At 38.0% G+C, this 22,624-nt stretch overlaps 1 protein-coding gene across 5 annotated transcripts in view; it reads right to left on the reverse strand.

Moving 5' to 3' along the window:
• Positions 1 to 3,071: 3,071 nt before the first annotated feature.
• The window catches only part of LOC126720895 (uncharacterized), an 80,245-nt gene continuing 60,692 nt past the window's right edge, over positions 3,072 to 22,624 (reverse strand). For 3 of the 5 annotated variants that reach the window (XM_050423745.1, XM_050423742.1, XM_050423743.1), the window contains 4 exons: positions 15,933 to 16,031; positions 12,784 to 12,831; positions 12,201 to 12,628; positions 3,072 to 3,843 (listed from right to left, as the gene is read on the reverse strand). In XM_050423745.1, the coding sequence (XP_050279702.1) occupies positions 3,250 to 3,843; positions 12,201 to 12,628; positions 12,784 to 12,831; positions 15,933 to 16,031 (1,169 nt within the window). In that variant the 3' untranslated portion in view covers positions 3,072 to 3,249. The remainder of the gene's footprint in view (positions 3,844 to 12,200; positions 12,629 to 12,783; positions 12,832 to 15,932; positions 16,032 to 22,624) is intronic. The other 2 variants (XM_050423744.1, XM_050423746.1) reach the window with 2 other exon arrangements.

Genomic DNA, 22,624 nt, shown 5'->3' on the forward strand with positions numbered 1-22,624 from the left:
CTTGGGAGTCTTTACCTGAAACTCCGATAGGTACGCCATAGCAGCTTGTAAAATTCTGTTCGAAGCTAAGCCCTTCTCATTCAAGCGCAACTTGTTCCTGTGGTTCCATATAAACCATGCCACAACCGCAAAAAGTTCAAGCTTGTCAATCTACTGCCCGACCAAAGAAATAAGCTCCTGGACATCTAAAAATTGAGGAAGCTCTGTTTGGACCCAGTTGAAACAAGGGAACCAAATATGTCGAAGCTTCTCACATTTCCAGATAGCATGGAGAGCATCTTCCTCAGCCGCGAGACATGCTTTGCATTTTGCATCTTCCAGTATCTTCCTCCTCTTCAAGTTTTCCAGTGTTGGCAAAGCATTTGAACACACCCGCCAAAGGAACACTTTTATTTTATTTGGGATGCGTAACTTCCAGATGCGTTTCTAGAAAAGAGTTTGCTTCGAACTATCCGAGCTTAATGCAGCACCCAAGGTTTCAGATTCACACAGGAGCTGATATCCCGTTTTAACCAAGTAATTACCTTCCTTACACCCAGGCCAAATTAAGCAATCTTCTTGGTCAGTCCAGCACAGTGGGATGGCTTTGATACGGCTAATCTCGAAGCTCAAGAAGTGTTGTTGTAGCACATTTTGATCCCAGTTCCTTATATCAAAGTTTATGAGTGAAGTTGCAATTGATTTATGAGTGAATTTTTTTTTTTTTTTTTTTTTTGATGTGATATGGGATAGTTTTTTTTTAATAGGAAACCGTGGGTGGATTTTTTTTTAAGGTGGGGTAGTTTCTTTTGTGTTTGATAGAGGCGGGATGGTTTTTTTCAGGAGAAGGTGGGGATTGTGGAGAATTTTTACTTTTTCACTCTTTTGTTGCTAATTTTTGTCGATTTACAATTTTAACTACACTTCTTATTTTATAGAAAAAAAGTATAAATTATCTAAATTATGGGTATTTTTGTAAGTAAAAAATGCAATAATTAATTTTTCAAATCCTTTTAATATATAAAGATAATTTGGCATTATGCTTCTAAATTTAGAAGCATACGGTCACAAATGCTGAGATTAAAAATTAGTTTTTTATACTTTCTCCCTTCTCCCTCTTCCTCTGTATCTCATTCTCAGACATCTCTATTCTCTCGCCTCTCTTTCTTCTCATCAAAAAGCTTTCTTCTCTCTCGTTACCTCTCACTCAAACCTCTCTTTTTCCTCGCTGGTGGTTCGTGGGTTTTTTTTGCTCTGATATGGTGGCGGGATTGGTGGTTTTAGGTGGCGAGCTCAGTGGTTTCGGGTAGATTTTTGCTGGGTTGGTTTGATTTTGGGTTTGTTTTGATTTGTGGTTAGTTTGCTGGGTTTGCTCTTAGATGGGTTTGATCATATAGGAAATGGTGCTTGGGTGGATGTCAAGTTATTAATAATTTGGGGTTTATGATATTTTTCTCATATATGGGACTCTCAGCTCAGGCCATCATAAACCAAAACATGAGATTTGGTGATGTATGAGTATTAGTTTAATTCATATATTGAATGAAATCCATAGAAAAGAGATTAGACAGTGGAAAAAAAAATCGTAAAATCTCCAAATAGTTATTAAATTGTTGGGTTGACTTTGGGTTTTTTTTCTTTTTCTTTTTTTTGGGTTGGTTTGCTGGGTTTGATTTTGTCTGGTTACTCAAAGACCAAAGTCAAAGAGGAAGAAAGAGAAAGAGAGAGAAATTAATAAATAAATGAATGGAACATAAAATGTAGAGTGTATAGTTAAATGCTATGTTAAAAGTGTAGTAAAAATAAGTTTTGGTGTGTGAAAAAGGAATTTACTTGCAATAGTTGATGTTGTTGCTCTTATGCTAGCTCTTTAAAGAGCTTTTCCTTTTTCATACTCTCCGGTAAGCTAATAATCTAACTCATACCTTACCAAGAAAGCGAGAATTTCTTTTCCTATTTTGGTTTGGATGGAGTCCATTCCTCTAGACCTTTGTGATTGTTTTATTAAAGATGTTTTTACTGGGAAATAAAATTCGTGATAAGTTTTTCTTCTTAAAAAAATTTGTGCATCTTTGTTTTCTATATGTAGAGATGCATACCATTTGTGTTGAGAATGTATATCTCTACGAAATAATAGAACTCCATATTTCCATAACTTTTTCTATAGCTTTTAGTTTATGTTTGTAACTGGGATCTCTTCCTTGAGTGGGAGTGTCAGTTTCTTTTAATATATTAATATTATTCAGTCAAAAGAGGAAAAGATGGTTTATTTTATATTTTTTTGATTTAACGTGTACTAAGTTGAATATCTAGCAAACCATTCTAAAATAATAGAAAGTGTAGAGTATAGACGCAACAATTTCAGTAAGTACCCGTTTGGTTCAACTTTTAGAGCCTAAAAGTTGCGTTTTGCAAAACGCTGGCCCAAAAATTGCGTTTGGTTATTACAAAATGCAACTTTGGGTCAAAAGTTGCGTTTTAAAAAACGCCCTGAACGCGCATCAATCCTTATGCGAAGCATCAGGTCCATTTTCCAAAAGTCCTTGGGCGTTTTGGGTATCCGTTGGGGTGAGCAGGCAATTACGAAATTACCCTTCAAATGCTCATGTCTTCAAAGATCGCACAGGCACTTCACAAACGAAATGTCAACTAGTGGTTTAAAATGCACCATGCAATGAAAGGAACATCTAATAGCTATTAACGAGAAAATATATCATGTATCGGTTGCATGGTATACCACCTCGTTATTAATGCCTTATGTTTTGCAGTTGTAACCTTCTTTACCTTTCAAGGCATTTAAAATTATTTTGTCTTTACCACTACACACCTGAGTAATTCTTAAGTACTCTCGGAGTACGAAGAATGATACTTCATTCTTTCACATTAATGATGGAATCAACTCATTAAATTTGTAAAAGGGTCCATCATGAATATGAAAAGATGGGGTACCATTTTTCCGTGCTCTAGAAGTATCTAAGAGTTTTCTCTGCACACCCTTCGTGCATGTGAGTATATGGATTTCTATATATCTCAGTTTAAAAAAAGAATTACACTATCCTCTGCCAAATTGACCAAAAGAAAGTAAATAAATATTAAAGAAAAGTAATGATGATTTATAAGTTGTAATTATAATCAATCACACATGATGCAGCTCGTGCATAATTCATTTGTTTCCTGTTCAAGGGGAAAAAAAATCATTTCTGGCTTTTGTGACAATTATTAAAACACACATACAATATAGCACAATGAATAAAAGTTATAACCAAGGCTTCATTTCCTATCCAAGATGCCAGCTCCGTAAGTTGACATGGACATGTCAACAAGAAGGCGGAACTGCGCAATTATGAAGAGGGTGACTGGGACAATAGCCAAACAAATGATAGGAATGACAATCCATGAATTTCCACTTTGCATAATTAAAAGAGCAGCAGAAAAAGCTATCATCATGGTTGTAATAGCGAAGAAAAGGGTGGCAAGACCTATTATCATCTTTGTTGGCAAGGATTTAAGGAAGTCTTCTTCTGCATAACGTGATGTAAGGATTCCCAAAAACATCATGACTGAAGTCGATGAAGAAAAGAGTGAAAGAGAGTCAGCTATAATAAAGAGCATAAATAATTTTTTTTCTGAGAAGATTGGATAGCCTGTATTTTGGTTGTTACCACCAGGAACGGTAAAAGCTGCAGCAAACATAATGGTAATAATGAGAGTACCCACCACCGTACACGAAGTTGCTGTATTTTTCATCCATTCCTCTCCATCTTTCATCATGTCCTTGTGCTCCTCTGTAAACAATTCTCGTGGAGTCAAACCTCTCTTGTTTGTAGTTTCCCTAATCTTGGGACGGACAACGGCCTCTACCTCCTGCATTAGTTAAACAAAATCTTAGAAAGGAAGTTTACTAGAACAAGATAAACTTACATATCGGGTCACTCCGTCAATGACAAAAATAGTGAAAAATTACCGGTTGTCAAAGAAAAATTCTAAGACCACATAAAATGGCACAACTTGTGTTTCAACTGTCTAAGTGGCAGAATGTGAATGGTGAAGAAAAAGTGATAGGTTCATATGAAAATGATAGATAATTAGTCATAGTCTAACAGGTAATAGAAATTATGGAAATTTATATAATACTAAAACTACTTGTTACCAAAAGTTCAAATTGTTAGGAATCGGTGAATTTACCATAATAAATTATCCACTATCCCCAAAATTTTATATGTTAAAATAGTGTGAATTTAATCATTACTCTAACATATAAAAAGACAGATAAGTTTTTTTTAGAAGAAAAGACAGATAAGAACAGCCCTATACAATAACAAAACTGAATGTTATTGATAATAGTTCCCGAACCTAGCTTATACTTATCAAAAAAAAAAAAGTTCCCAAAATCTTGTTATTTATACTAATTCGTATTAATATCACTACATCCTACTAAATATACATCTAAAAAAAACTAAATATACAGTGTAAGATGTATACTTCAAGCATGTGGAAGAAAAAAAAAAAAAAAGAATCTCCCCAGGACTTTGGGCTCTCTCGGTACCCTAAGACTTATGTGAGCGTTGGCCTTGTTTGGTAGAGGCCGGATTTTACCCATCTTCCCTGCGACACTTTGCGGGCCTAAAATTTTTGTAGCATCAATTCAAACTCATCTAAAATGTGTTGTGAAAATGTTATGGATATGACATAGTCTTCTTATGTGAGTGGACCAAGCTACCTCAGCACATTGTAAAAAGTTTCTAAAATAATTTGACTTTAGCATTACTCAAAAAAAAGAAACTAAAATTATAACTTAACGTCATAGTTTCAATTTTTTTTTCATGTGTAATATACTGTGTAAAAAACACTACTCTTTTGAGAAATATTTAGTTGTATTGTAAAAAATAGAAGGGGAGTGTTCAGTGGGGAAAGTGAAGTTTGATAAGACCCCATTTTTGGAAGTATATATATTGCCAATAAAGAGTATGACCAAAAAAGTGGCACAAGTAGGGCTATATACATGTTGCGTTTTGTCAAGTATTGGATGTTCAAGCTTGGCATGAAAACAAATGTAAATGTTTAGGCTTGGCTTGAGTTTGAACCAAGCTTACAAACTATGTTTGAGATTGAGCTTGTTAGAAATTTCAAAACCTTGAGCTCGGGTTGACTTGATTCATTCGTCAAGCCTAGCTTGAGCTCAATATCCAGCTCAAACTCAAGCTCCATATCAAGCTTTTAAGGTTAAGATTCAATACAAGTACATTATCAAGTCCATATTAAGCATATTATCAAGCCCATTTGGATTAGACATGCGGTCCAAACTCTCAATTAATTAAAGCTTAGTAAGACATGAGATTATTTTTTCAAGATTGTATAAATTTATTACGAAGTCCATAAAATAGCCTTAGCTTGTCGTGCTTGATCGAGCTTATTCATGAACAAACATTTTGCTTAGGCTCAGCTCATTTATTACACAAATTTGAAATTAAGGCTCAAGCTCAACTCATTTATAAACAAATAACATGAATGAGTTTTTTATTGAGTCAAGTTTAAACTATTTATTAATAGCTTGGTTCATTTACAGCACTAGGCATAGTGGATTGAACACACCATTAGGCTAGTGGATGAAAATGCTATTCCTGAAGATAGGATAGGATGGTGGAACTATCTAGGATCCACATTATCATTAATATTTCCAGGGCGTTGGGTACAGGGCAGAAGATTTCAATTGATAAGGGACAGAAGATATGGGTGACATTCAAATATGAGAGGTTATCAAATTTCCGCTAATGGCGTGGGAGGCTAAATTATGGAGACTGCCATTGCGTTCAGTGCAGGGGCGGCTCCATGTTATGGTTAGTGTGTTTAAATGAACACCTTGACCATGAAAAAAAAATTATATAATATCTTTGAAATATATTTTTTTGTCAACCATAAATAAAAACGAACACCCTCAAATGCAATTATAAAGACCAATAAGGATAAACACAGTTACAAAAATTAATAAGTTGAGTAACAACAACAATTCCTAGTGCAAAAAGTCTTATCTATTTTAGCATAAAAAGCTAAATTTTCTATTTTATATAACCACTTTTCAAAAAAAAATATATATATATATATATATATCAAATTATCTATTTGACATTACATTTTATTAAAGTATCATTTCTTTATTAATTTTTTACTATTTTACCAAATAATTTTTCTTTCTCTGTACATGAGTAAAGAAAGTATTAGAAAACAATTTTGCATATAAACAGTAATTGTATATATTTGCACAGTCATTGTAACTACAAAGCTGATGTGGATGAGTTTTGTGGTTAATTGTGCAAAATTAGGCCCTTATGCCATTTTATACGGACTAATATAAATGCTTTTAATGACCACCCTATAAAAAATTCCTAGAGCTGTAACTGGTTTAGTGGCTAAAATTAAGGAAATAAGGGAGTGAGAAGGATAGTAATACGAAGAGTGATAGGTGGCTCCAAGTAAACAACTAATTTGAAGCTATAAATGGATTAAAGCACAAACGGTAGAGGAACAACATAGAACAAACAATGATCAAGAGAAGAGGGAGTGGCAGAGAATGACGGGAGAGGGAGGATGTGATGTGATAAATGACAAGGGTGATGAAATAGACAATCTAGGAAGAGTGCAATTTCTATTTGGATTGGGTGTAAATCCCTATTTTATACCTTCCAATCAAAGGGCGTCGTGTCAATCATTTTCTTTATCTCCGATCGGATTAGCTACCATGACCAATCTTCCCAAGCTTCCCCCCATTTTTGATTGTCAGCTAGGCTATGCCACTCACAACCACTGGTAGTGGGCTAGAAACTCACTTCTCTCTCTCTCTTCAATCTAGGTTGGATAATGCCACTCCACGGTGGTGATTTGAAGTTAATGGTGTGGTCTGACAGGATGACCCTACAAATTTGGAGGCTTAAGGCGATAACTTCAAGTGTACCTTTTTCTTATCACTTAAATAGTACTTAACCGGAGTTTTATATTAGATTTTTAAAATAAAACAATCCATTACTTTTACTTTTAACACTACTATTTTAATTGGGAGAGTGGGAATGCTAAAAGCCTAAAACTATAACAAATTTTATTAGAAAAAACTTACAAACTGATGTAGTAACAAATGTGATCAGTGACATTTCAAAAAATAATAAACAATCATTTAAATGAATGAGGCTTACAAAGATGTATCATCAATCACAAAAAGTAATTCAAATATGCATTTTATTGATTGTTAAAATCCACCAATCGTATTTATTGTTACATTAATTTATAAAGACTATATAGTAAAATTTATAGTATTTCTAACATTTTCCTATTTGAATTATTTTTTGTGATCGATGATTTGTTTGCTTGTAAGACTTATGTATTTAAATTTGTGTTATCTCTAGTATTACTCAATATTTAGGATTTTCTTAAAAATAGAGGAGAATTGTAGAACTAACAAAATTTTCATATCTCCAAAAAAATTTTTTTTTTTTAAATTCAAATTTTCACCCCCACGTTTAGAGCATCTCCAGCAGTGTATGTATCCGGGTATATTAGCTAAAATTTGGAGAATCTGTGCACTGTTCATGCTCCAACAGATTCAGTAAACCTGGATTTTTTTTTGGTTAATGAACAGTAGCCCATCAGGTCTGATGGGCTACTATACATTAGCAATCGAATTTCTTGGATTAAAAAATTATACCTGTTATTATTATATCAATTCTTTCTCTCTCCTCCAGATTTCTTTTTTTATAACGTGGGCATATATATAGTAGGGTGAGAAGGAATGTGAAAAGTCAGTTTTTCCCAAACAGGGTGTTCTGGCGACTTGACTTCGCGATTGGGTTGAGTTGCGAGTTCAAGCCGCAAGCTAACGGCCTAGCCAGCCTGAGACTTTTATCTTGTAGTGCAACAACTGGTGCGACTCTTCAGCTTTTGGCATGCTTGACACGTGTGCAACCTTCTGGCGGCTTGCAAGCCGCGAGCCACCCGCGAGATCCAGTCGCGAGTCCCTACTTCTTTGCACAATTTTGAGCATTTCTTCATACTCTCTCACACACTATCCTTACATGATTCCCACCTAAATACACGGTTACTAATTGCTAAAATACAAGTAAATTTGGTACAGAATAAAGCCAACAAGATGGTTGATAAAATTCAACCTTACAATAATAACTAGCCCCACTCCAGATCCTTTTTGATTCGCTGTACCATCAACGTGTACTCTCCAGGGTAAAGACTCCTACAGGGAGACCATGCCAATTGATTTTACATCCATGTTCTGCTTCTCAACTTTTTCTTCAAAAGGGGTTTTAGCAAACTTCGACATCAGATCAACGAGGACCTGACCCTTGACAGAGGTGCAAGGCATGTACTTGATATCAAAAGCTCCTAGGATCGTACCCCACTTGGCAATCTTCCCTATATAATTAGCACTCCGAAGTAGAGATCTAAATAGAAGCTGGGTTAGGACAACAACTGTGTGTAATTGGAAGTAATGAGGAATCTTTCACATAGTATGCACCACTGCCAAAAAAGCCTTCTCTGGTGGCCAGGTTTTAGCAAACTCGGCTACCAGATCAACAAGGACCTTACCCTTGACAGAAGTGCGAGATATGTACTTGATATCAAAAGCCCCTAAGATCGTACCCCACTTGGCAATCTTCCCTGTGTAATCAACACTCCGAAATAGAGATCTAAGCAGAAACTAGGTTAGGACAACAACTATGTGTGATTGGAAATAGTGAGAGAGCTTTCATGTAGCATGCACCACTGCCAAAAAAACCTTCTCTAGTGGTAGGTAACAGACCTCGGCCTCGTGTAGTGACTTGGTCACATAATAAAAGTATTGTATTTTTGTTTCAAATTGTATCTATGACCAAAGTAATGTTTCTTTTTAGTTATTATCAATAAAAATGAGGCACTTTTCAATTATTTTAGTTTCTCATTTTTTCTATTAAAATCAGGCGACTCTATTGTAAAACCCTTAACGTAGGAGGGAGAATAAAAACAGTAGAATCCTCTTTGCTACCTCTTGAGAGGCAATAAACACAAGTCCCACCCCATTTGTGTGGGTCAAGCTTGCCAAAACCTTATTGAAACGTTTGGGCTGGGGTCGCGGTCTCTTAAAGATCCCAATTTTTCTGTCTCTAACGTTTACTAGATTCCCAACCTCGCTTACAATCTCATCTTGGATTATTATTGTGCAGGATCCTAGAATTAGGTAGATCGTTGGAACTACCAGTAAGATTTGATGGCTGTTTGAGTTTCATTTCCTCCATCTTCCCACTTCTAGCCTTTCTGCATCTACAATTTCTACTTCCACCTCATCAACTCTAGCTTTAGCACTCACATTTAAGCCATTCTTCTGTTTTGCGTGTCCAATTACTAGTCTATACGGTTTTATTAGGTTCAGAGTCCAACAATCCTTTTGATTGTATGGCATGTCAACTCGGCAAGCAACCTGAATTGCCTTTTAATAAAAGTGACTATCATGCCTTAGAACCTTTTGATCTTATTCATCAATTTTATTGTATGGGGACCATCTCCTATTCCAAAAATGGGAGGTTCCGGTATTTTTTTTTTTTTTTTGGTTTCTGTTGAATGATTTTTCTTGTTACATTTTATTGTAATTTTGCCAAAATTCTTGTGACTTAATTTTCAAAAGTTATTAAAGTTTTTCAATAAGACAATGCATAAGAATATCACCAACATTACTTTTCTGATATTTTTCACCATTATGGCACCATTTCCCAAACCTCTTGTCTAGGCACTTCTCAACACAATGGTCGTGTTGAACATAAATTTTGTCACATTCTAAACATTGATAAGGTACTCACCACTGCTGCTTCCACTCCTTCGTAATTTAGGGAGAAATTGATCTCACTATTGTCTGTACCCTCAATAGGCGTCAAACACCTATCTTACAATGCCAAACACGTACCATATGATTTGATGTATGACACAACTCTCAATTACAGACTTCTTAACATTTTTAGTTGTGCATGTTTTGTTCTCCTTCAACCCCATGAATGCCAAAAATTTCAACCATGCTTATAACTAGGCTCATTCTTTGTTATGGTATTAACAAAAGGGGTATAGCTATTACAATCCCATTGCTAAACGGCTTAGGATCTCTCGTCACGAGGTTTTTGGGAATATAAAATGTTCCATACATTATCTAATTTCATGGATTCTGCTTCTCTCACTTCCCATATAGTTCATATTCCAAGCTCATTCCTTGAAATTCCCATCCCTCAACTTGCCTCCAACAAAACCAACCATTCCAATTCTTGTAGAGCCTTACTATCTGCCCCACCTGAAGATCTTGCAAGTATTCCTAGCCTTGAGTTTTGTCATTCCACTCGGGTAAGTACTCTTCCCTCTCATCTTCGCGACTATTATTGTTTCTCTACCATTGCATCTCTTTATGACCTCATACCTTTCTTGTAGCTTACTCTGACTCATTATGGAAAAAAGCTATAAAGGAAGAATTCTATGCACTACATAAGACAGACTTGGGATCTGATTGATCTTCTAGTTGGCAATTTTTTTTATAGGTTGTAAGTGGGTATATAAGATTAGGACTTGCTCAGATGGTATTAATGATCATTACAGGTGATGTGGCAAATATTTAGGATCTTAAACAGTTTCTTGGACAACAATTTGAGATGAAATATTTGGGTCTTCTCAGCTATTTCCTGGGTCTAGAAGTATCCTCATTCTCAAATAGTTACTACCTCACTAGAGCAAAGTACACCTCTGACCTCATATCTCTAGTAAGATAGTAGACACACTCATATAGTATAACAGTCATCTCACTCATAGTAGACAAACTTCTTCCAGATGCAACTCGCTACAAATAGATAGTTGGAGGTCTCGTTCATCTCACTATCACTCACCAATACATCTCCTATGCTATTCACATTGTCTTTTAGTTTATGGCTGCCCTACGATCCTCTATCTATGTTGTTGTCCTCAAAATCCTTTGGTATTTGAAAGGAACCATATTATATGGATCACACTTCTCTTCTAAGTCATCACTGGTCTTCCGAGCTTATTTGGATGTAGATTGCGTAGGCGATCCCACTAACCGTATGTCTACCACAAGGTATTGCTTTCTCTTTGGTGACTCTCATTTCTTGATTAAACAATAAAAAATAAAAATAGAGTAATGCTATGTCTACAACGTTTTCACAATAATTTTGCAACAAATCCTTAGTGGCAATTTGTTACTGATTTTAAACTGGAACCATCACTAAAACCAATTTTTATCTATCAATAATAACTTGTCATTTAAAATTTGTTTTGAAAATGTTGTGGTTGTAATATTTCTCATAAAAATAATCTTAGCCCCTCAAACACAATTCTTAACCTTTTATACAAACAAGAAAACGCAAACAACAATAATAAAAATCAGCTCAAAAAACAACATGATTGGGCCAAAAAACAAGAAATAAACAAAATATTCAACAAAAAGCCCCGTAAATACAAACCACTAATAATCATTCAGATTCGTAACTCGTTCACCCATTCCAAAAAAATAATCTCCAGTTTCATTTTTCCTAAAAAGAAATACTAAGAGAATATTGTGGCTATGAGTTCTCCTTAGCAGGGCCACTACTGTGCTCTCCTCAACTATTCAACTTGTAGTTGTAATAGGTATCATTTGTTGCTCCCTCTCTCTCTCTCTCTCTCTCTCTCTTTCTAGCATTTATAATCATTTTCAACTCTCTCACACTTTATTACTCTCATTTCAACATTCTTAGTTCTCATTTTATCTCTCATAATTCGCTTTTTGCTTTTTTATTTGTTAGGAGAAGAAAGTTGTAAACCTTAATTTCGATATGTTCAAGTTCTATTTTTATTAGATTTTGTAAGATTTAAGTTTCTTAGTGACTACCCTCAAAAAAATTCTTAAAGCAGCCACTAAGTTAAGTGGTGTCTCTATTTATTATATTAACTACTCAATTGGAGGCTTCCCATCGTGTTATCTCCCAAATAAATAGTATCAGAGCCTATGGTGGTGTGAGTCAAAATTAAAAGATTATCAAGGTCCTTTTTGCAGTTGGAGCAAGGACAACAATGCTCTTGGGGATTCTACCATATTTAATTGACTGAAAAATTAAATACGATTAGGTACGTCAATTAACTTTAACCAAATTGATGCGTCAATTAACTCTATTGATGTGATTATGTATGCCAGAGAAATGTAAAGTTAGAGAGACGACCTTAAACCATTGTAGTTCTCTTTGCATCTGCAAAGCTGCACCTGGGATGCGTTTTAGCTTCGTGGATTTGGTTAGCTTCCCAGCCATATGTAATATGTTATTGCCATTGTCATCTGTACGACTCAACACAGCATTCTTCGCATCAAGCTTGTACATAAGGCTAAAAATTTTAGCTTCGCGACATAGGACAGCATATTGAAATATAGTCAATCCATCGGAATTGCGGTTCCACAGAAGTGCTGGGTTTCTTTTTACTATGTCAGAAACAAACTCAAAAATCCCATGCTTGATAGCCTTGAAGATTGCTTCATTAATGTACTTCCACTTCCTTTCTCGTAGATTTGGCTGTGATACTACTTCGCACATGCAACTCATAAGTTCCCGGGATTGGATGTTGAGCAACTTCATTTCATATAAGTGCTTGATTCCTTGGATAAAAATTGAAGTAAAGCCAATTTAATTAGATGAAAATCTAAATAAATTAACCAAAAAAAAGGCAGAAATTAAAAATATTCAATCTATTAATCACACATGCACACATTAAAAGTGATATTAATTGAGTAAATGGATGGATATAGTATACCTAAGTACTTTTGGAGATTTGAAATTAGTTGGCGCAATAGAGCTAGCACTGCAATGCAGAAACAAAATTCGCTCAGTCATAACGCAGTAGAAAGTTATCACCAAATCAGAATTAATATAATTTTTAATATTTTGTGAAGTTCGATTGATTGACTGTTGTTGAGGGAGTTTTTGGCACTACTACGAGCCTATAAAGATAATAATAGACAAAGTTCACAAAGTCCAACACCAATCAACGAAGAATTTTCAGTTCAGCTAGGATCCAACTTATTTTTGTCTTCCTATTTTCTGTGTGGACCGAGGCTACATGTGAAATGAAGAACCCGACAAAGGGGATATTTAGAAGATGTGGATTGAACGGTAAAAAGTCATTTTGCTTAGGTATCATTAAACAGTCGGCCATTGGGCTTGGAACACTGATTAGACTAATGAGCTCATGCTAGAAGCAGTGCGCAACTCAGAGTTACTAACGGAAGAACCAAATATTTGCTCAATTGAAACACATCACCCAACACACATTTTCTTCCCAATAAAGAGAATAAATCAACCGATGTGACAAACCCCTTAAATTTAACAAATGGGAAGGGAGTTTTTCTTTTACAGAAGCAGTTTTCTTGGCCTTTGGCCAACTGGTTATTTGGAGTTCAAAGAAAAATGGTGGTTGTCAGCTCGTTTTGAGGGTTCACTGCTCAAAGCAAGTAAAACCTGATATCCAGTAAATATAGAAGCAGGTTTTCTTCTCATTCATCAACCCATGAAGAGAGATAAAGTCAGAGAAACCAAACATAGCCCGGGAAAAGCTAACAGCCCCCAGCCACTTAGAAGGGAAACGGATGATATTAAAGTCACCTCCTAAGCACCAAGGCAAATCCCACCATCTGATCAGCCTGGTTAGTTCCTCCCACATCAACCTACGCCTTTTGTTTAAATTTGGTCCATATACACCAGTAAAAGCCCACTCAAAATGGTCACCAACATTTTTAAACTCGCATGAAACTGAAAAATGCCCCACCGCTTCCTCCACCTTTTCCACTACCCGGTTGTCCCACATCAATAAAATACCTCCAGAAGCACCCTTAGAACCCAGGTATAGCCAATCTACATATGGACAACTCCATATACTCCGGACAATACCTCTAGTAGTCCATTCTAGTTTGGTCTCCTACAAACACACAATATCAGCCTTCCAGGAACACAACAAATTACGAACCTAAAGCCTCTTATCTACTTCATTCAACCCTCTGACATTCCAGGAAAGTAACTTCAAATTCATTGAGCCACAAAGAGAACCCGAACCCTATTAGAACCACTACACCTAGCAGAGGTAAAGCCATAATTAATAGAACTGAACAACCCCTTCAGCTCTCTTAAACCTTTCAACCTCGGGCTTTTAAAGCTACGTGTTAACTTTTTCACCTCAGCCCTCCGCTTTAATTCAACTTCAATAGCCAATAAAAATTTTGTTGCTTGATCTTCCAGACCCTCCAGAGACGTGCCAAGGAAACTATCGAAATTATTGAATCTCCTTTGAAACCATTCTGAGTAAGGTACTTGCCTCTCTGAATTATCCACACCCACAAACCTCTCCTCATCCACAACAAACAGTTCTGTCATGATTGAAGGGAGAGAAGAAGCAAGTGGTTCAACAGCTAGAGGCTGATAAGCATCCTTCAAGTAGGAATCTGAAACCCAGTCCTCTACCAACACTTCTTCGTCTTCAATAGGAGCCGTTGACACATTGACAACTTTAGAAGACTCCCACGAAACTAAGGCCAGCTGTATTTGCTCCTCCAATTCCTCGATAGCTTCACATCATGGCTGAGGTAATTGAATCGGAACTGCAACCCTCCTTCCGTCATGTAGTTCAAGTACCCACAGTTCCGAATTCCCCCATTTCTTGACTATATTGCCGGAATGCTCCTGAAGAATCAGTCGGAGGTCTCGCTCTAAGTCCTCTTCACTATTCGTGTCTGTGGTGCAAGCTGACACATTCTTGGGCTCATCGGCCACATCGGAATCGAGAAGCTCATCCTCGACTACATCTGAGGCATGAATCAAGTCAGACATCGCCGATAACTCATACCTTGCATCGTTGACCTTATCGGAGACGTGAATCTAGGCAACAGCAACCATCGACGACAACCACGGCGTTATCAGCACATCCCCAACCCCATCGGAACTCAAAACACCAACTTCAGAGGACGTTGAGGCCGATGGAGGCGACAAAGACTTTCGTGGGGGTTGGGACACACGAGTTGGCAAAGACAGGGAGTTAAGCTCTTTTGTTTTGGGGCGCCAAACCAAATTGGGTTTGGGTTTAGAGATATTGAAAAGAGATGGGTCGAGCTATTTAGCTATTGAGAGAACAAAGGGCTTAAAGACTTGCATGGGCTTAACTCTTCCCCGGCCCACTTCCCGTATGTTTGAGTGCTTAACAACCCACTTACCATTCAGCCCACACTCCAAACACAAAGAAAGTTCTAGCGATAAAGGAGTAATAGTGCTGTTACAAGCATTGGCGTTAAGCTCAAGCATGATGTCAGCACCAGGTACCATACTTTCCTTCCCAACACCCCTATCCCGCAGATCCCGGTACTGACTGCTCAGGCAATCCTAGAACTGACTGCTCAGGCAAGGTAAGTTTGAATTTTGAAAACTGGGCATTAAACGCTTTCCTTTTTTGCTTCCACCATTGTCTTTCCAATCACCATCCATTGATGCCGATAAAAAGGATTTTTGTTGACTGAACTGTTGCCTTGTTAGGTTCAAAACACATTTAGATGGTGGTTTGATGGTAAGTGAGTCTGGAGCAATGGCCTTGCGTAGATGAAATCCAAATCCTCTCCACCCACTACCCAGCTTCCCTTCTGGCACAATGATGGAACCCTACCGCCACCCATGAAGAAGTTCAGAGATCATAAGAAAGCTTCTGTGCGCATTGGAACCTAGTTGCACAATAAAAACCTTACTACCCTCTACCAATAACACTAGGTTATCTAAACATTTAAAATTTGTAAACTATGACGAAAGAGTGTTGATGCTTTATTATTTAAGGTAATGATCACAAGAGAACAGTTGAAGTTTGCTAAAGATTGACTCTCATTGTTACGAGCCAAATCTAAGGAAAGAAAGCTTAGGAAGCAAACATACCTAATTGGACAATACTTGATCGATCACTTGTCCGTTCTTCTGTTTCTGGAACGTCCAAACGTGTTTCATTGGTGGTAAGAGTGGACTGAATGTCTATTCCTTTTAGAAAATACGATCAATCAATTTTAAATACAAATCATTTTAAGGAAGTTTTGACATTATTTTTCATTGAAAATATAAAAATGCATTAAAATATTATGAGGTTGGATTATCCTATACATATTAAACAGTATTCAAAAGTAAAACAAAAATATAATGCGCCTATTGACACCAACAGGCAACAGTCCAAGACACCATTATGAAACACAATGAACTACAGTTATTATAAATGGCAACAATGGCGACTCTAGGAATTTTATTTAGGGGCTCATTAAAAAAATTTTAATAAAAAAAGAACTTTTTTTTTTAATAGGTAATAAGAATATTATTAAAACAAACTAAAAAACAAACGAAAGCCAATACAAGGTGTTCATGATGGTGAACACAAGGAAAAGCAAAAAACAAAACAAACAGCAAACAACAAACATGAAAAAACTTAAAGAGCAATACTAAGAGAAGAAATAAACTCTAAGATAGTGGAGCATTCCAAGAAACCCCAACACTTAGACCAATCAAATAAAGTCTTCTGGCAAAGAGCTTGTAATTGAACCAAGGATTTCTCGGTGTCCTCAAAAGAGCGCCGATTTCTTTCCGTCCAAACAATCCACATCAAACAACCAGGAACCATATTCCATATGTCTAAATTAAATTTTCCCAGCCAAAAAACTCCAACAATACACCAAGCTTTCCACAGAGCCTAGCATGACTCAATGAATCCCAAAGATCTTAAGCATATAAACCCACAGAGAGTGAGCTACCGGACAATGGAGGAGAAGATGATCCACAGTTTCCTCATTCTGATGGCATATACAACACCTATTCACCAAAATGCGCCCCCTAAGCATAAGATTATCCAAAGTAAGGATCTGCCCATGAACCGCAGTCTACACAAAAAAAGCCACCCTCCTAGGGATCTTAGCTTTCCAAACACCCTTCCACGGAAAATTGGAAGCAGCTGCACCCCTAATGAAATTGTAATAGGTTCGGGTATCAAACATGCCATTCCCTTTGAGACACCAATGAGAAGTGTCATTCCCACCACCCTTAGAGATCCGAGATTGAATGAACTCAAGGAAAGATAAGGTAGCCCCTAATTCCCTTTCATGAAAATTCCTATGAAACCTCAAATTCCAGATTCTATCAATACCACCCTCTTGGTAGCATAAAACATCAGAAATGCAAGCTTCCTTGTCATTAGAACACACATACAACTGAGAATAGAGCCTATTAAGCGTGTTATCTCCAACTCACTTATCATGCCAAAAAAGAATATGAGAGCCATCCCCTACTACTAAGGACGCATGGTTGGAAAAACTCTCCCAACCATCATGAATACCACGCCATGGACCACATCCGTGGGCCTTTCTACAAATTTTAGTACTCCACTCCCCTTTCCCCTCACCATATTTAGAAGCAATAACCCTTCTCCACAAGATAAGTGCCTTCTCGCCCAAACCTCCATAACCATTTCCCTAACAAGGCTTTATTAAAATGCACTAACTTCCTGATCCCTAGACCACCCAAAACTATCGGTAAACACACCTTCTCCCAAGCCACCAATGGATATTTGAAACACTCCTCTAAAGATTCCCATAAAAACTTCCTCTGAATACGCTCCAATCTATCAGCCACAACTACAGGAATGACAAATAAGGATAGATAGTATGTAGGAAGGCTAGAAAGAGTACTCTTCACCAGGGTAAGTCTACCCCCCTTAGATAATAAAGAAGCTTCCAACCTGAGAGTTTCTTCTCCATCCTCTACAAAATAGGATTCCACATAGATGCTGTTTTGTAAGGGGTGCCCAACAGCATACCCAAGTATTTCAAAGGCAAACTACCCACCCTACAACGAAGAATGGCAGCCAACGCATCTATATTTCCAACCTCACCAATCGGAACAATCTCACTCTTCCCCGTATTAACTTTTAGACCAGAAAAGGCTTGGAAGCAAGTCAATGCTAGCCTAATGGACAGCAACTGATCTCTAGACGCATCACAAAACAAAATGGTATCATCTGCAAACAGCAAGTGTGAAATGCGTACCTCTATAGAGTTAGTAGGCCCCACACAAAATCCATGAAGCAAACCACAATCCTCAGTTTTCTTCAGCATCCTACTTAGAACTTCCATAATAAGGAGGAAAATAAGAGGAGATAGTGGATCACCTTGTCTCAACCCACGAGAGCTTCCAAAAAAGCCTACCGGAGATCCATTCACAATAATAGAAAAGTGAACAATAGTTATACAAGCCTTAATCCACCCCCTCCATCTCACCCCAAAACCCATCGTACCCAACAGATAAAACAAAGCGTCGCAATTCACATGGTCATAGGCTTTCTCAATGTCCAATTTGCAGACCACCCCTGGCACATGGCTCTTCAATCTGCTGTCTAGGCACTCATTAGCAATAAGCACTGAATCCAAAATTTGTCTCCCACCAACAAAAGCATTTTGAGACTCAGAGATGAGACTATCTAGCACAACTCTCAATCTATTTGCCAACACCTTAGACGGTAACTTGAACATACTCCCTACCAAACTAATAGGCCGAAAGTCCTTAACATCAATAGCATTATTTTTCTTGGGAATTAGAGTGAGAAACGAGGCATTTAAAGACCTTTCAAACACTAAATACCTGTGAAAGTGCGCAAAAACAGCCATAACATCCTCCTCCACCACTCTCCAACATTTTTGAAAAAAGCCATGGTAAAGCCATCTGGACTAGGAGCTTTATCCCCCTCCATCTCCATCAAAACCTAGATCACCTATTCTTTAGAGAACTCCCTCTCCAAGGCCGACCTTTCATCCTCTCCAATGAAATCAAAATCCAATCCATCCACAGTTGGACGCCATATATCTGTCTCTTTGTAGAGGTTTTGATAGAACTGAACCACCTGAGATTTTACAGTAGGACCATCCTCATATAAGACCCCATCCACCACAATGCTTCTAATGTGATTAGTTCCTCTATGAGAGTTCGCTAGTCTATGAAAAAATCGAGTGTTGTTATCTCTCTCCTTCACATACAAAGCACGAGACTTTTGTCTCCAAAAAATCTCTTCTAAAGCAGCTAAAGCTGCATTACCACCTTTAACCTGAGATCGATGGGATTCTTCCTCATTAGAGAGGCCCCGCATTTCCTCCTTCGCATCTAGAACCAATAAATCAGCCAGTAAACACTTCTTCCTAAATGCCAAATCTCCAAATTCCTCCTTATTCCACTTCTTAAGGTCTTCTTTTAGAGCCTTTAATTTTTGAGCTAGAACGAAACTAGGGGAGCCCAAAAAGCTATACCCCTCCCACCAAAGTTTAACTCTTTCGAGAAAACCCTCAGATCTAAGCCACATATTTTCAAACTTAAAAGCACAGCAACCCCTATCCACTCCACCAGCTTCCACCAAGAGCGGACAATGATCGGAAATAACACGAGGAAGCACCCTTTGAGACACATTCCCAAAATGATCCACCCAATCCATAGAAACTAGAGTCCTATCAATACGGGATATAGCTTGTGGCTCAGCATCTCTAAACCAAGTGTAAGAAGCCCCGTCCAATGGAAGATCCACTAGATAATTATTCTCAATAAGTCCGAGAATGCGAACATGGCTGGGCTAAAAGACTCACAACCAAGCCTCTCGCAAGGGTATCTAATATATTAAAATCACCAAATAAAAAACAGGCTGTGTTCCACCTGACCCGTACCCTGGACAGCTCCTCCCACAAAGCAGCCCTATGATGATCAGCATTAGGACCATACAAACCACTGCAGACCCATTCAAAACCGTCCAACACTCCCCTAAGAAGAACATTAACCGAGAACTGATCAATAGATACATCAATTTTCTCAACCACCTGTTTATCCCGAATCAACAAAACCCCCCTAGAAGTTTGAACCGCATCCAGTACTGCCTAATCTACAAAGGGACTACCCCATAAGCTCCGCACAAGAGCAGAATTTGAAGAAGCAAGCTTAGTTTCCTGCAAACAAACAACATCACATCTCCAATCCTTCAAAAGATTCTTGCAAACCTCTCTCTTCTGAGGGTTATTTTACCCCTTAACATTCCAAGAAAGAAGTCATAAAGACATTAATAACTACCAATAGCCCCTAATCCTGACGACGAACCTCTATTCCAAGAGAAATTCCCATCATAATTAACTGAAAAAAACAGACCCCTCAATTCCCTTAAACCTCTCTGCCTAGCTTTAACTAGTGGCCTAAAATAGCCACCATTGGCAACCTCAATGCACTCCTGTTCTAATAAACAAAATAAAGCCACACAATGAGCTTCATGTTTAACAATAGGAAAACCCACCATCTTGCAGAAGCTCTTCATCATTGTAGACACCCACTTCAAATGTTCCACCTTAGATGCATCAAACTCACTTACCTCATCCACCGTGCTCAACACCAAATCTTCAGCTACCCTAGGGACCCAACAAGACAACGGCGCACACTCTATTGGACTACAGTTGTTCTCCCCAATACCATCGGCATACACAACTGCCGACGCTGTCAAAACCGTTTGGGAATCACACTCCTCTTTATCACTTATGCTTAATAACTCCATGAAAACGTCCTCCACCTCCTTCGACCAAGAATCTTCCTCCCTACCAACAAAGTTCAAAGGAGAAAACTGCCCAAAACTAATAGTCCACTGTATGCATCGGGTCAACCCCAATCTGCCTCTCACCCTCTCGAACTGATTGGGAAACCACCGATATAGGGGCGCAAACCTCCATAACTGAGCTAGAAGGGAGACTCATCCTCATCGGAGCCTCAGAACCCACCGCCGACATCTCCGCTGTAGCCCTTGGCCTCCGATCTGACTAGGGAGCCGCCGAGATAGGGGCACTAACCTCCAGGACAAGGCTAGACGAGGGTTTCACCCTCGTCGGAGCTTCCGATCCCTCTATCGGCGCCACCACCGCTACCCCGGGCTCCGATGAAGACTCACCTAACCCACTCCGATCATGAACACAGACCACTAGATTATTCAACCCATTTGGATCACAGGTCAGATTTGCCTCTGAATGGGTTTTGTTTTTAATAGGGAGAGCTAAGGGGGCTTGGGCTTGGGCTTGGGCTTGGAATTTAGAAACCACAGGCTCAACAACAACAGGCCTCTGTAACTTCACCTTATCTACCCAAGAGACACCACAAATGCCAACATCCAGAATGGACTTGTGGGAGTCCAATGATTTAATCCTAGAAACCACCCTTTTACCCCAAGGGCCAAGGTGTCAGTAGTCACTTTGAACATGAATTCACGCTTGGGTCTAACAAATTTTTTTTAGAAACTGACATAGCATCAGCTTCTCCCTTGAACACGATATGTCCCAAATAAGCTCTAGAATTTTCAAAATTCCTCAACTTCCGCTGGTTGCCAGTATTGAAAAGTTTCTTCCCATCAAGTCCACCGCCATCCATTTGGCCACCACCAGCAGCTCCACCTGAAATCCTCCCTTCCACCCCAACAGTGTTAGAACCTGCTAGGAAACTATCTAATGCTCTTGAAAACAAGTTCCACCCAGCCCGGTTGGAACTTGTAGGTACCACAACACAACCACGTCGAGCTCCACCAAAAAACACAGCTATATCCACAAAAATACCAGCCTTATTCGACCTTCCCTGAAACTCGAAAAACTTATTGGTCTCTCTAAAATGTTTGTACAACAAATCCTTTCCTGGTACCCAATCACGAATATCAGCAAAGCAAGAGAGGACCCATTTCATTCCCTTGCAACTCAGCCAAACGGAACTTTTAAAATTCTGACGACTTTCATGTATAGCATAAGAATCAGCCTTCCCGCCATCAAAAGAGAATGAAAAAGATTTAGAATCAATACGAAAGGAACCTATACTACCCCCTCTGACCTGAGGAGAAAGTTTAGGAACAAAGAAAGGGGGAGGCACAATGTTTGGAAGAGGTGTGAGTGAAGTGTTATTGTTATTGGTTGGTCTAGGCAAAGGAGGTGGATGCAATGGCAAGACAGAGGAAGGTGGGGTAGACAGTGTAGAATTTAAAGGTGGAAAATAAGGGTGGTATGGCAAAAAGCCAAAAGGTGGTGGGAATGGTAATGGAAAGAAACCTAGGAACTAAGGGGGTGACAGGTTGAGGTTGAGAGGCTGTGGTATAGGGGGAAGTAGAGGAGGGATAGGTGTAGGCTAAGTGGTAGGGATGGAGAAGGGGGGGGGGGGGGTGGAGAAGAAGGGTAGGGAGGGGCATGGTAATCATTTCCCGAGTTTAAAAATAAATAATAATATATGAAGTTTTACAATTTTCTTCTATAAATTTTCAAATTTTGAATTGTTATATGATAGTTCATTATAAGTATTTATTGCCAATATAGGTAGCTATAAGCCTATGACTATTTTATTTTGTTAAATTTATCTAACATTTTTATTTTTATATAATTGTTATTATCTATTTGTTATTGTTTTTATAAAAATATTTTAAACTAAATGACTATACTAAACTCGTTAGCTTTCTATTAATTATTGACACACACAACCACACTCATTCATACATAAAATTATACACTATATTTCTACTTAACCAATCAAATGTTTGTGCAATCATTAACTTT

The sequence above is a fragment of the Quercus robur genome, chromosome 4 (genome assembly GCF_932294415.1).
Source record: "Quercus robur chromosome 4, dhQueRobu3.1, whole genome shotgun sequence".
Classification (NCBI taxonomy): Eukaryota; Viridiplantae; Streptophyta; class Magnoliopsida; order Fagales; family Fagaceae; genus Quercus; species Quercus robur.